Source organism: Cutaneotrichosporon oleaginosum (genome assembly GCF_008065305.1).
Source record: "Cutaneotrichosporon oleaginosum strain ATCC 20508 chromosome Unknown ATCC20508_contig02, whole genome shotgun sequence".
NCBI lineage: Eukaryota > Fungi > Basidiomycota > Tremellomycetes > Trichosporonales > Trichosporonaceae > Cutaneotrichosporon > Cutaneotrichosporon oleaginosum.
The window spans coordinates 1,160,348-1,173,147 of NW_027072171.1; the positions used below are offsets into that span (position 1 = coordinate 1,160,348).

General features: G+C 61.2%; 7 protein-coding genes across 7 annotated transcripts; 5 read left to right on the top strand and 2 right to left on the bottom strand.

Annotated features, from left to right (window-relative positions):
- Positions 1-1,847: 1,847 nt before the first annotated feature.
- Positions 1,848-4,597, top strand: COLE_02166 (uncharacterized protein; the record flags this gene model as incomplete). Its single annotated transcript, XM_018426615.2, has 6 exons — positions 1,848-1,943; positions 1,986-2,208; positions 2,245-2,352; positions 2,397-2,769; positions 2,806-3,889; positions 3,926-4,597. The coding sequence occupies 6 exons, from the start codon at positions 1,848-1,850 to the stop codon at positions 4,595-4,597; spliced, it is 2,556 nt and encodes an 851-aa protein (XP_018279534.1).
- Positions 4,598-4,760: 163 nt separating this feature from the next.
- Positions 4,761-5,230, bottom strand: COLE_02167 (uncharacterized protein; the record flags this gene model as incomplete). The annotated part of the gene is made up of 3 exons (XM_018426614.2): positions 4,761-4,807; positions 4,842-5,095; positions 5,139-5,230. The coding sequence occupies 3 exons, from the start codon at positions 5,228-5,230 to the stop codon at positions 4,761-4,763; spliced, it is 393 nt and encodes a 130-aa protein (XP_018279533.1).
- Positions 5,231-5,513: 283 nt separating this feature from the next.
- COLE_02168 (uncharacterized protein) lies at positions 5,514-6,122 on the top strand (the record flags this gene model as incomplete). Its single annotated transcript, XM_018427358.2, has 1 exon — positions 5,514-6,122. The coding sequence occupies one exon, from the start codon at positions 5,514-5,516 to the stop codon at positions 6,120-6,122; it is 609 nt and encodes a 202-aa protein (XP_018279532.1).
- An 805-nt stretch (positions 6,123-6,927) lies between these two features.
- COLE_02169 (uncharacterized protein) lies at positions 6,928-8,086 on the bottom strand (the record flags this gene model as incomplete). Its single annotated transcript, XM_018422949.2, has 4 exons — positions 6,928-7,163; positions 7,200-7,506; positions 7,545-7,706; positions 7,799-8,086. 4 exons carry the CDS (start codon positions 8,084-8,086, stop codon positions 6,928-6,930), a joined length of 993 nt encoding a protein of 330 aa, XP_018279531.1.
- Positions 8,087-8,311: 225 nt separating this feature from the next.
- Positions 8,312-9,473, top strand: COLE_02170 (uncharacterized protein; the record flags this gene model as incomplete). Its single annotated transcript, XM_018422948.2, has 3 exons — positions 8,312-8,391; positions 8,627-8,756; positions 9,312-9,473. 3 exons carry the CDS (start codon positions 8,312-8,314, stop codon positions 9,471-9,473), a joined length of 372 nt encoding a protein of 123 aa, XP_018279530.1.
- A 798-nt stretch (positions 9,474-10,271) lies between these two features.
- Positions 10,272-11,984, top strand: COLE_02171 (uncharacterized protein; the record flags this gene model as incomplete). The annotated part of the gene is made up of 1 exon (XM_018422947.2): positions 10,272-11,984. The coding sequence occupies one exon, from the start codon at positions 10,272-10,274 to the stop codon at positions 11,982-11,984; it is 1,713 nt and encodes a 570-aa protein (XP_018279529.1).
- Positions 11,985-12,007: 23 nt separating this feature from the next.
- Positions 12,008-12,775, top strand: COLE_02172 (uncharacterized protein; the record flags this gene model as incomplete). Its single annotated transcript, XM_018420013.3, has 2 exons — positions 12,008-12,385; positions 12,443-12,775. The coding sequence occupies 2 exons, from the start codon at positions 12,008-12,010 to the stop codon at positions 12,773-12,775; spliced, it is 711 nt and encodes a 236-aa protein (XP_018279528.2).
- Positions 12,776-12,800: the final 25 nt, after the last annotated feature.

Here is a 12,800-nt window from a genome sequence, read left to right on the forward strand (position 1 = left end):
AAGCGCCTCCGGGAGCGCCATCAGCTTCTGGTATGCTGCTGCGCGGTTGTTGTACGCGCGAGGGTCATTTGGCAAACGCTTAATAGCCTCGGTGTAGCTCTTAACAGCGTCGGCGAACTTGCCCGCCTTGAACTCGGCGTTCCCCACCTCACGTGCCTCGTCCGACTTTGCGGGGTCAATGTACGCCTGCTTGTCCGCCTCGATCTTGGCCTTCTCAGCCTCGCGCAACTTGCCCAGGATGTCCGGCGTCCGGTGCTCGGTCAGCGACTTCTGGTAGAACTTGATGGCGTTAACCAGGTCGCCCTGCTTGTTGTAGGCGTTACCGATGCGCCCGTATGCCTTGGCGTACGTCTTGTAGTCGGCGCGAAGCTCTCTGCCCTCCTCGATCACCTTCTCAGCGGTCTCAATGCACTTTGCCAAGTCGCCCTGCTCAAAGTACACGGCGCTCAGGTTGAGGAGGTAGGTGACGTCCTTGGGGTATGTCTCCCACGCCTTGCTGTAGAGCGAGACCGCTTCGTCGAACTTCCTGGACTTGTAGGCGGCGTTTCCCTGCAGCTTGATCTCATCGGCCTCCTTCTTAGCCTTGGCGTCATCGTCGTCGACATCCATGGGTTCCTCCTTAGGCTCCTCCTTGGCCTTCTTCTCGGGCGAGGGTGAGCGGGCCGTGGGCGGGGAAGGCGCCTTCTGCTCCTGGAACGAGGGCTGCGCAGGTGTCGCTCCCGGGGGCATCTCGTTCGAGCCCTCTGGGCGCTCCATAGCGGACTGGATATTAGCGCGAGCCCATCACGGTATGTTTGCTCACAATGTCAACGCCCATGAGGACGCCCAGGACGGTAAGCATGCGCGGGTCACCAAACAGCTGGGTCATGTCGGTCTTGCCACCCGAGGCGGCAATCTGGTCGATCTTGGCCGCAAACGAAGGGTCCCGCATCATCTCCGCCGTCTTGGGGTTGGCCGCGAGCTTGGCCTTAAGTTGCGGGTCACCAAAGAGCTGGCCCATGCCCATTCCATCGTTCGGCCCGCCCATCTCCTGGTCCATGACCTTCTGGACCTCAGCGAGGCCCTTCTTAAGAAGTGCACTCTCGGGCTCAACCTGCAGACCTTCCTCGTAGGCCATGACTGCCTCCGGGTACTGGCGGAGACCGTGCAGGGCCGCGCCCTTGCGCAGGAAGCCCTTGGAGAACTGAGGGTTGATCTCGATGCACTGGTGTCAACGGTGTACTCCAGTGACAAGAGCTGCTATGCTGGGAGCACAGATTGCGACTCACCTTTTCCGCATCCTCAAGAGCACCCTGGTAGTCGCGACTGCCAGACTTGGCCGCTGCGCGGTTGGAGTAAAGGACGTGGTTGGAGGGGTCGAGAGCAATTGCGTCGGAATAGAGCTTGATGGCGTCGGGGTAGTTCTTCGCCGCGAAGGCCTTGTTGGCCTGGGCCTTGAGCTGCTCTGCCTCAGACATTTTTGAAAAGAGATGTAGGGTGAAGAGTTGTGAAGAGTAAGATGGAAGGTGAAGTACGGCAGGAGCGAAATCAACGACGGCGGCGAGGACGACTTGGGTGATGACGGCGAGGGACGAGCTGGTGGTCAGGAACGCGGAACCTCCCAGAAGCACCCAGCTGTAAGTGCGGGGACTCCAGTACACGTGGTGTTATCAATCCCAAAGTATTATGTGTACTTAGCTTGGCACCTCGATCCACGCGACGCGTCTCATTCTCGCTGGGTGAGGTGTGCGTGTGGACCCTGAATGTCATTTGACGCGTCGCTCTCACCCAACCACATCATTTCATTGTCTTCTCTCCTCTCTTCTCCACCGATACTCCTCCTCTCGCCCCTCTGACCTCCATCCAGTATGGCTGAGGCGCCCACGCAGGATGCTGCGCTCGTTGCGGCTGACGACCTTATGCGCGACCGCGCGCGCCAGTTTGTCGAGTTCCTCGATGATGAGGTGAGCATGGACCTCATATTTGTGGCTGCCACTAACATGTAGAATCAGGCGAACTACAACTACCGAGGCGATATCAAGCGTATGCTCGACATGGAACAGCAGCGTTTGATTGTAAACCTCGATGACCTGCGCGATTACGACCGCACGTACGCCGATGGGCTGCTGCTCCAGCCTACCGCCTTCTTTCCTGCGCTCGAGGCTGCTGTTCGTCAAATGGTCCAGGCGCTCCACGACCCGGCTCGCCACAACGTCCGCGACAAAGACTGTAAGCTTACCATACTTTGCCCTTGGCTGACTCCAGATTACGTGGGCTTGCGTGGGTCGTTTGGGCAGCAGCACTGCAACCCGCGAACATTGAGGAGTCACCAGATCGGCAAGATGGTTTCGCTTGAGGGTATCGTGACCCGATGTGAGCAGTCCACTTGCCAGTATGAGTCGGATGCTGATAACCAGGCTCGCTTGTTCGCCCCAAGATGCTCAAGTCCATTCACTACTGCCCCCCAACGAAGAAGTTCCACAGCCGATCTTACCACGACGGTACTATGATCGCACCTTCCTCAACACTCACAGGCTCCACCACGGTGATTCCCACGGACGACGGCGAAGGTCACGCCCTATTGATGGAGTATGGTCTCTCCACCTTCCGCGACAGCCAGACAATCAATATCCAGGAGATGCCGGAACGTGCACCACCAGGTCAGCTGCCCCGAGGTATCGAGGTTGTGCTTGCAGACGACCTGGTAGACGTCTGCAAGCCGGGAGACCGCATTCAGCTTGTGGGCGTATACAAGTCGTCTGGTGGGGGTCAGGGGTCCCGCGGATTTCAGTGAGCTGCCGTGCGTTGACCTCCAGCTGACACTAGCACTGCACTCATCGCCAACAACGTCATTCTTCTGTCGTCCAAGCAGGGGGGCGGTATCGCTCACACACCTCTGACCGACGATGACATCCGCAACATCAACCTCGTGTCACGAAAGAAGAATCTCTTCAAGCTACTTTCAGAGAGCTTAGCGCCATCCATTTATGGCTACCAGTACATCAAACAGGCCATTCTCCTGCTCCTGCTCGGCGGTGAGGAGAAGAATCTCAAGAACGGCGGCCATATCCGTGGAGACATCAACATCCTGATGGTCGGTGACCCTTCTACCGCCAAGTCGCAAATGTTGCGCTTCGTTCTGAACACGGCTCCGCTGGCAATTGCCACCACTGGTCGTGGCTCGTCCGGAGTTGGTCTCACGGCCGCTGTGACCACTGACAAGGACACAGGCGAGCGTCGCCTCGAAGCCGGTGCGATGGTCTTGGCCGACCGCGGTGTCGTGTGCATTGACGAGTTCGACAAGATGAGCGATGTGGACCGTGTCGCTATTCACGAAGTCATGGAGCAACAAACCGTCACCATTGCCAAGGCTGGCATTCACACCACCCTCAATGCTCGATGCTCCGTCGTCGCGGCTGCCAATCCCATTTACGGCCAGTACGATGTTCACAAGGACCCCCACCGCAACATTGCTCTGCCCGATTCCCTGCTCTCGCGTTTCGATCTGCTGTTTGTTGTCACAGACGACTCGGACGAACAACGCGACCGCCAAATCTCGGAGCATGTTCTTCGCATGCACCGATACCTCCAGCCTGGCGTTCAGGAGGGCACGCCTGCCGTCGAGAACATTCAGCAGCACCTCGACGTCGGTGGTGACGTTCACGAGACGACCACCACTGAGACGCCGGTTTACGAGCGATACAACCCCCTCCTTCACGGTGGTGTGACAACCACTCGCGGTCGCGGCTCAAACAAGAAGAAGGAGGTGCTCTCGATCGCCTTTGTGAAGAAGTACATCCAGTACGCCAAGAGTCGCATTCACCCTACCCTCACGAAGGGCGCCGCCGACTGGATTGTCGGCGTGTATGCGGGTCTTCGCAACGACGACCTTGCATCTAACCAGCGAAGGGTAAGTCTCGTCATTTGTGGCACAGACTGACCATAGACATCGCCTTTGACTGCTCGTACTCTCGAAACTCTCATTCGTCTGGCCACAGCCCATGCCAAGGCACGACTATCAAGGGAGGTGGACGAGAGGGATGCTATCGCGGCTGAGGAACTTCTCCGCTTCGCACTTTTCAAGGAAGTAGTCCGCCATGAGCGCCGAAAGCGTCGCAAGCTCAACGGCGGCGGCGCGCGAGACGATGACGAATCGGACAGCGACGACGAGGAGGAACTCCTGGAGGAGGAGATTGCGGCGCCGACTGAGATCGACCGCCAGCGTGCACGAGAGAAGGCGGAGCGTCTTGAGAGGAGCCAGCGACGCCGTGGCCAGTCTCATGCGGATGCGGAGGATGAAGCCGAGGCTGCTGCCGCCGAGGCCCTGGCCGACGGTGACATTGAGATGGCCGAGGCTGAGGAGGCAGAGGCTGTGGCGGACAACCTGAGCAACATCACGCCAGAGCGCCTCAACTTGTTCCGGGAGCGCTTGGGCGTGGTATTCGAGCACGAATCCATGGCTGAAGGCTATATTTCGTTCACCGACATGCTCCCACTCGTCAACGAGGGACTGGCGAACGAAGACATGTTCGGCACGAACGAGGGCAAGGCGGCCGTGCGAAAGATGGCCGACCTCAATGAGTTGATGGAGACTGAGGGCACGGTGTACAAGGTGTAATTTTGACTGTACTAGATCATGACATGCAATATGCTTCGTAACGGTTCAAAAAGGTGCGGAATCAGTCAATCAGAGGAATGGTGCAAGGCGGTGGTCAGGACGGTCAATCATCTCACAACCCGCCTGCGCTCCACTTGTACCATGCAATGCCTGCATACTTCTTCTAGTAACCTGTCTTGTCGCTGATCTCCCAGTCGTACGCCATGACCTCTATGTATTAGAGACCTCTTCGCCGGGCACTCACCAGCCATGTGGGGGCGGACGTGGTCGCGAACGCAGTCCATGTGCGCGTCACTGACGGCATACTTGTCGAGCGCGGCGCGGTCCTCGAACACAGAGTACAGGCCCCAGTTCCAGCCCTGCGTCCTCGCCTCGATCTCAGGCGGGCCAATGTGCATGCTCAGCGGGCCGGGCACCTTGAGCAGCTGCTTGATCGACTCCTTGGCCGCGTCGGCCTCTGCGTCCGTGGCACACGGCTTGAGCTTCCAGAGGACGATGCTGGCGTTAGGGGCGGCGTGGGGTAGGCGATGGCGCGGCTCACTGAATGATTTCTGCGGTCAGCGGAATCGCGGGGATAGCGACAGATGCAGAGCACCCGTCAGGTGCGGGAGGCGAGGATTTGGCGCCCGACATTGCCGTGCTTGCCCGGGAGGCCGCCACATTTCTCGCTCACACCAGTACTCACTGCCCATGATGAAGTGTTCGTTGTGAGAATGAGAGGCGACGAGCCGACGTCGAAGCTCGAAGTAACCCTCGGCCCGCTCGGCCCCGGCATCTCCGCTCGCGGAGCTCGGCTTCCAATCCGCGGTGGGCCGGATAAACCGCCGGCGATGTCCTACCCCGCATTCCACCCCGCACCTCGTCAACCTCCACTCGTCCCCTCATTCGATCTCCTCGACAACACCCAAGTGGAACAATGGCCAGCGCCATCGCGCTCCCCCTCTCCGCGCTCCTACCGCCTTCAGACACGACGAAGGGGCGCGAGGTAGCCGCACGCGCCCTCCTCGGCTTCGATGCACCGTCGACACCGCTCCCGAAACATACCGCGATTCTCGGCCCTCTGCCCCCAAGCGCGCCGCTGAGCGCCGCAGACGCCTTCCTCGCCCTTGCGGACATCCCGGCCTTCGAGGCGAGTGAGCATACTTCCACCGCTATTTCTACATACGCAGCGCTGTATGCCCTCCAGCCTCGGCCGCACGCGCTAGTCCTTACTGGTCCGCGGGAACAACTCCATCTCGCACTGGAGGAGCAGGATCCGCCCTTCCTCCGCTCCCACTCTTATGACTTGCTCGATCGCCTGCGCCGCACTGATGTTCGGTACGCGCCCTCCTTCGGGCATCTCAGACTCCTCATCGCTGTCCTAGGGAGTGAGGGGGCTAAGGTTGCTCCGCCATCCCTAGTCGTGTTGTACGACATTTTGGGTCTGCTCACCATGCCCGGGGAGCGCGAGGAGAACAAGCCTCCTGATGTAGAAGAAACGGAGGCCGATCAGCCAGAGCTTGCCAGAGTACTACGTCCTGGGTGAGCGATAACCTAAACATGAGCTGATCACAGAGTCACACTGGCGAGCTACCTCGAGCTGGTCGCTGCTGCGCTAGACCTCGCCCGCGCCGCTGGCAATGTCCCCATCCTGATCCTCGAACCAGGCGGAGATATTGCGCTGCCCCTGCTTGTGACGGCCAACGAGACCGTACCTCCCACCCAGCGGACGCGAACGGCGCAGCTCTCGGACGGACTGCGCCGCCTCGGCTTCACCGTAGGGCGGGTAAGCCCTGTTCAAGCTGAAGAGGGTTAATATACGTGCGTGGGGCAGAGCTCACAGCAGAGCTCACGGGTACCCGATACGAGCTGGTGCTTTCGGGCGAGACGCACCGTTTTGCTTGTCGGCCTGGCGTCAAGTCCGAATTCGCATGTCCGCCGCGTGAGGAGGGCGAGCAACTGGAGACGGGCGGATGGGTGTGGGAGTGGACATGAGGTAATGGTCTAGCTGCGGAACCTTTGGGCGCGACGTCCATGAGCTATATCAGCTGCCCCGAAGAAAAGGCCACTGTCTGGCGGGGGCGGAGCGGTACAAGTCCTTCACCGGACCGATGGACGGCAGCCCTCAAAGAGGTCACTGCCGACGTGGCTATGGATGGCCATTGGGCCATGCTGGTCTCGTGCCGTCTGGAACTTCTGTGAACGCTCCAGACGACGGAGAGGGCATCGCAGTGCAGCGACTGGTCTGAAGAGTAGGTAGTTTGATAGGCAAGCTCAACGCGAGGTTCGGGCTTCAGTGCTTGCGCCGCAAAACAATACTGTACATATCATGAAGAGACAACTAAAAGCCACTACGCTGCCCAGCCAACCCACTTGCGTACAAGTCGGTCGCCACAGCCACCCTCTCCACCCAAGTCCATGTGCTGACCGGGACAGAAGAGGCGATGAAGGCGACCCGCCTTCTTGAGGCGCTTGAGACCGATAAAGTCGCCGCGATACAGCTCCTGCTCCTCGAGCGGAATGATGTGCGTCGTGTTCAGGGGGTCAATTGTGGCCCAGTGCGCTGAGAGACCTGGCACGACAGTGGCTGCAGTCAGCATCTCTTTACCGCCTCTCAACTCACTGTCGTCCCGGAACGCAATCGCGACCATGTTCTCGAGCCGCACGAGCCCCCGACCCCCATCCTCCCGCCCGCTGCCGCCCCCTTCGTCCACGCCCCCCTCGCCATTCAGGTCACGAAGGAACGAGTTCTGTTCCAAGAACTCCTGCATCCGCGCCGGGTCGCGGTAGTACTGCGCCTGGATGAGATGCGACTGCGCCCATCGTGTGTAGATGCCGGCCTTGGCGGCGCGCGCAGCGAGCGAGCACGTCAGCGTAGGCGGTTCGGGGCAGGGGATGAGGGCCGCGATGCCATAGTGCGGTGTGCCAAACTGCTGTTAGAGGCGCGACTCATGGAGGGAAGACGCACTGTGATGAGGTTCTTGATGGGAGGCCCGTCGCAGTACTGCGCGTACCAGCGGAGGAAGAGGCCGCCCTGACTGAACCCGATTGCGTCGAAGCCGCCCTCGAGCTCCGCGATGCCCTTGATCTGGTCGCAGCCGCCTTGTGCGAGTTCCTCGGCTACACCCCACTGCCGTCAGCCATACTGTTTTGGCACCATGAGAACACGTTCGGTCTCCCGCTCGACGTCTTCCCTCCGCATCCAAGCCTGGCCCAACTCACCCATCCAGCCTTCTGCTCGTCGCTCGGACTTCCCTCCGTCGGCGCGACGACGGCGTGTACGAAAATCCCCGGGAATTCGCTGCGTACATAATCTGCAAACTGGTCCATGCCCTTCGAGTGCGCGGTGTCTCCCAGCCCATGCCAGACGACGAGCGGGCGTGGATTTGGGCGGGGACTAGGAGGGGCACTGGAGTCGGGGCTGGGCGCGGCTGAGCCGAGCACGGCCTGCGCCGGCGCTGGCGCCCCAGCAGCCGTCGTGGCGAGCAGAAGCAGCTGCGCGATGAGCATGGTGGCGGCTAAACCGATGCGGTGGACGAGTGGGCAGCATGGGCGGAATGTGAGCACCTCCACCTCGCCACCAGCCGCAGTCCCCACCCTGGAGATACGGCGTTTTGGGGGTGGCACACTTACCGGCGGCAGTCACGGGCGCCGCTCCGCTCGGTGACATTCCCCACCAGAGGAGGCCGAGTCGTTCTCCACCTCTCGACCTTTGGTATCACTCACCTCTCAAATATGTCGCAAGCAGCGAGCGCAGCCGCCAACCAGGGCATGTCCAAGTGGCAGAAGTTCCTCAACCACGAAGTCGGGCCAAAGTACGTTTCGGCGTTGTGTGGCGAGCGCGTGCTGACACCTTCTCCCGTCTCACCTATGTCTGCATTTACCACTTCCATCGCTATCGCTGTGCTCTGTCTGATGATATTTGCAACGCTTTCGCATATCCTCGGCTATCGGCCGCGCGTTCTTCGATTTCATCGCAACCCTCATCACACACTATCGCTCTCTTACCTCCTATTCGCCTCGTTTCCGCCTATGATCTTGACGCGACAGGACCGTCTTCTTCTGGGCCCCCGTCGCCAAGTGGGGCCTTGTTGCCGCCGGCATCAAGGACCTGCAGCGCCCCGCTGACAAGCTCTCCCTGACGCAGAACCTCGCGCTTGCCGCGACCGGATTTATCTGGGTGAGTCGACACAGAGGGGAGTAGCGAGGAAGGTGGGGCGTGAAGAGGGCATCGCCACGACTTGTCCACAACACGACGAACATCATACTTGGCCGCACGGGGCACGTTGCTTGCTTGTGTGTGATGGAGGGGGAATGGAGGCGGAGGCAAGGCCGTCATGACAGGAAGGATATGGCAGTGGGAGGGCGCATGTGTCGGTTGCGTGGCGAGTACGGCCTGCAGCTGTGCGAGGCGCGAGAGGCCTGGCGTAATTACGCCTTCTGGTCCGAGAGCGAGGTTATGAACAGGAAGCAATTGCCTCACCCGGCGTGGAGACGACCGCAGGGCAGGCGTGGAGGCGACGCAAGTGCACGCCGCGGCGACCCCTCGCTCCGCGGCGCAGCGAGATCTCGATTGCGCTGCGGGGCGACGGAGGTGTATGCGTGTTCCCGCATTGTTCTTGAGAAGTCGGACCGCAGTCACTGCATGTCCAGTCGCTCACTGAGGTGGAGGGCTGGCGGTCCGCACTTCTGCTCCACTTTGCCGCCGCGAGTTTGTGATCTCTCCTGACTCCAGGTCCGCTACTGCATGGTCATCACGCCCGTTAACTATGCGCTCGCCGCGGTTAACTTTTTCGTCGGCACCACTGGTCTTGTGCAGCTCGGCCGTATCTACAAGTGGCGCCAGGAGCACCCAGTGCTCGCCGCGATTGAGGACAAGGTCGACTCGAAGAAGTAAAGGCGTGTTTGTATGCATAGAGGTTGGCACTGTTAGCACTCGTGATGGCGTCGGCGCGGCTGCGGACTAGCATGCCAAGTGCGGAGATGTGTCCCTTGATGATGACCAAAGATTGCCGCGGTGTGATCCAAGCCTGACCGCCGTTCGCCGCCGTCAGGTCGGAGATCAGCGGTAATCAACTATGTGCCTGATGAGATCAGTGAAGATAGAGCAATCCTCTCGCCTTGTTGTACGTCCTCTGTATCCTCTTGTAGATTGTAGAGTTGCAGAGCCAGCACGACGCGGGAACTAGTCAGCGATCACTGAACGACGGCGTAGTCAGCACTGCGGCCGTGGCCGGGGATGGCCGGCGGCCGCCGAGGGGCGCGACGGGGGCGTCCGAGGCCGAGGGTGATTGTCGCTTCTCGCGCAGGCCGCAGGCAGACGTCATCCATTCCTTTGATAATTCTTGAACCTAGATAATATCAGCAACTATCGCCGCCGACGACGCCCATCTCAACATCTCAAGAGTGCATACGTTTCTCGCCACGCTCTCCTCTCCACCCACCTTGTCGGACTTCCAACGTGTGAAACTCCAAAACGCCAACATCTTGGACGGCTTGGCACAGCGCTCGGTCCCCCTCGCTTCCTTCTCAGCACTAGCGCCGAAGCGGTGTTGACACCGCAGTCCGCATCCGAGAACTCAATATCACACACCTCGTTCACGTCGGCGAGCTAGCTCCTAGGAACGAAACCATCTCCCTCCTCCCCTCTTCATCTTGGCCCACTCCACATTCTTTTCCTCTGCTCACCTCCCCCATGACTACCTTGCAACCACCACCTCGCCACTCCGCCTCCGGCTCGGGCTCTCACACAGCTCCCGCCTCTCCAGAACCAACATGGAAGAGCCGGATGAAAGCGACGGGCATGCGTTGGGGCAAGGCGGCGAGCGACCGCGCCATCAAGGTGAACGACTACGTGGGGCCAAAGGTTAACTCGTTCGCCGAGAACAAGTTCGGGACGCACGCATTCTGGCCGACCTCTGGCGACTTCCCCGCCGAGATGGACAAGGCCGCCGCTATCCTGCGCGAGTTCACCGTGTCTGGCGTCGTGACGACCGACAAGAAGACTAAGCGCAAGGTGCTGCGCAAGGTGCCCCCAGCCGTGCTGAAGGACGCGCAGGGCCTGGCTATTTTCACCTCCATGCGGTCGGGCATCGCGCCGCTCGGCGGCGCGGGCGGCGCGGGTGTGGTCGTCGCGCGGCTCGAGGACGGGTCGTGGTCCGCGCCAGCGTCCATCTCGCCGCAGAATCTCTCGACGGGCTTCCTCATCGGCATCGACGTGTATGATTGCATCCTCGTCATCCGGACGCGCAAAGCGCTCGAGTCCTTCTTTGGGCACAAGGTCACGCTGGGCACTGAGATCGGCGTGGCTGCTGGGCCATACGGTGTCGGTGCGGCCATGGAAGCGGGCCGCGAGGCTGCCCCCGTCTTCTCCTACGTGAAGAGTAAGGGGATATACGCAGGCATTGAGGTGGTCGGACAAGTGTTCGCGAGCCGCTTCGACGAGAATGCCGAAATGTACCACTGGCCAGGAATCAAGGCGGGCGACATCCTCACGGGCAGGGTCAAGGTGCCGCCCGAGGCCGCGAACCTGCAAGCCGCACTTGTGGACGCGGCGACTGGGCGAGCCCAGCAGCGCAAAGGCTCGCAGCTGGATATGCCAGTCGATGAGCTCGCGCAGACTGTCGTCCTCGAGGATGGCGAGGTGCTCAAGCTCCCACCGACGCCTGACCAGACCGATGGGCACGAGTACGAGTCGGACCCGGAGACGGAGGAGGTCATTCGCCGTTCGCGTCCCCCCGTCTTGCCTCCGCGCCGAGACGGCGCGCCTCCCGCACTGCCGCCACGCCACCCGCGGCGCTCAGGCGAAATGGAGCCGAACCTCCTCGGCTCAGCGAGCGTCGGAGCCAGTCCCCACGGTAGCCCTCGTCTCGCCCCCCCTCTCCCGCCCCGCGCTGCCACCAGACCCCAGAGCATGGTCATCTCGCCGACTGCGATCGCGTTCTCCGCCTCACCCACTTCTACGTCCCCTGTCGCACACTTCGAGAAGGCTGCGGACCATTCGGACGCGCCGCCGAGCTACGAGGTTGCCGAGGCCCTCCCGCTCGACGCCAACGTCCACCTCACCCCCGCCCCGACCGGGGCGCTCCTCGCGCCGCCTGCCGTCGCCTCACCTGCGTCATCGTATAGTGCATACGACGACGACGTGGACCAATTCAACTTGGCTGTTGGTACTAGCCCCGCTTCCGCACCTGCCCCACTGGCGCCCAGCCCTGCGGTTGGTCCTGCGGACGCGCTGCAGCCCGCACTTGTTCCAGAGAAGGCCCACCCCATCGCGGAGCAGAGCACCATGCCGCAGGGAGAGATGAGCGAGAGCGAGCGCCGCGAGTGGGAGCAGCACTGGGAGGAGGAGCGGCGCAAGGCCCAGGCTGCTGGCAAGGGCAAGCAGAAGGAGGAGAGCCTGTTGTAATAGATCCTAGATGTATAGATGAGATGTGCATTACGAGCTGCCGTTCCACCCCGCATTCTACCCCACCTCCACTTTCGACAATCTCGCGATCAGTTAACATCTGGTCTCTTCAACACCAACTCATCAAGCTGCCACGACTACAGAACGACGCAGCCCCGCCGCAGAACTGGCCAGCGGACGTGGCGTACCTCACGCGCCCGCGCCTCTCGCCCTCCTTCCCACCGGAGCTCGTGCCGCTCCTTTCCGCTGGATCGAAGTTCGCCCCGCGCCCCTCCACCCACCCCTCCACGCTATCCATCAAAACCGTCACGACGACCGGCCATCCTGCGCTGGGGCAGCGATCACTCGTCGCCCGTAAGCGCCTGGAGCCTAAATCCCTATTGCTACCGTACCTTGGCATCGTCCATGCCGACTTCAGCGATGCGGCAGGGCAACGCGTGGACAGGCACGGTGCGCAGACGGCGTGCGCGCACGAGGGGAGCGACTATGACCTGAGCCTCATGCGGCTGAGCGCGAGCGATGTGCGGAACCCGTTTGGCGCGCATGCTCTACAAGGCGAGGAGGAGAAGGCGCTGCACGTCTCCATCGGCGTCGATGCTGCTCAGGCTGGGAACGCTGCGCGCTTCGTCAATGACTTTCGCGGAGTGGCTGCCGCGCCTAATGCCGAGTTCCGTCTGGGGAGGGGAGAGGAGGGCGAGGCCCGCATGGAAGTGTGGAGTACGCGGCGGATCGAGAAGGGCGACGAGGTGCTCGTTTCGTACGGGAAGGGCTGGTGGGGTGCGCGGAAGTAGTCGATGGGCTCGTGCGCGCTCTTTG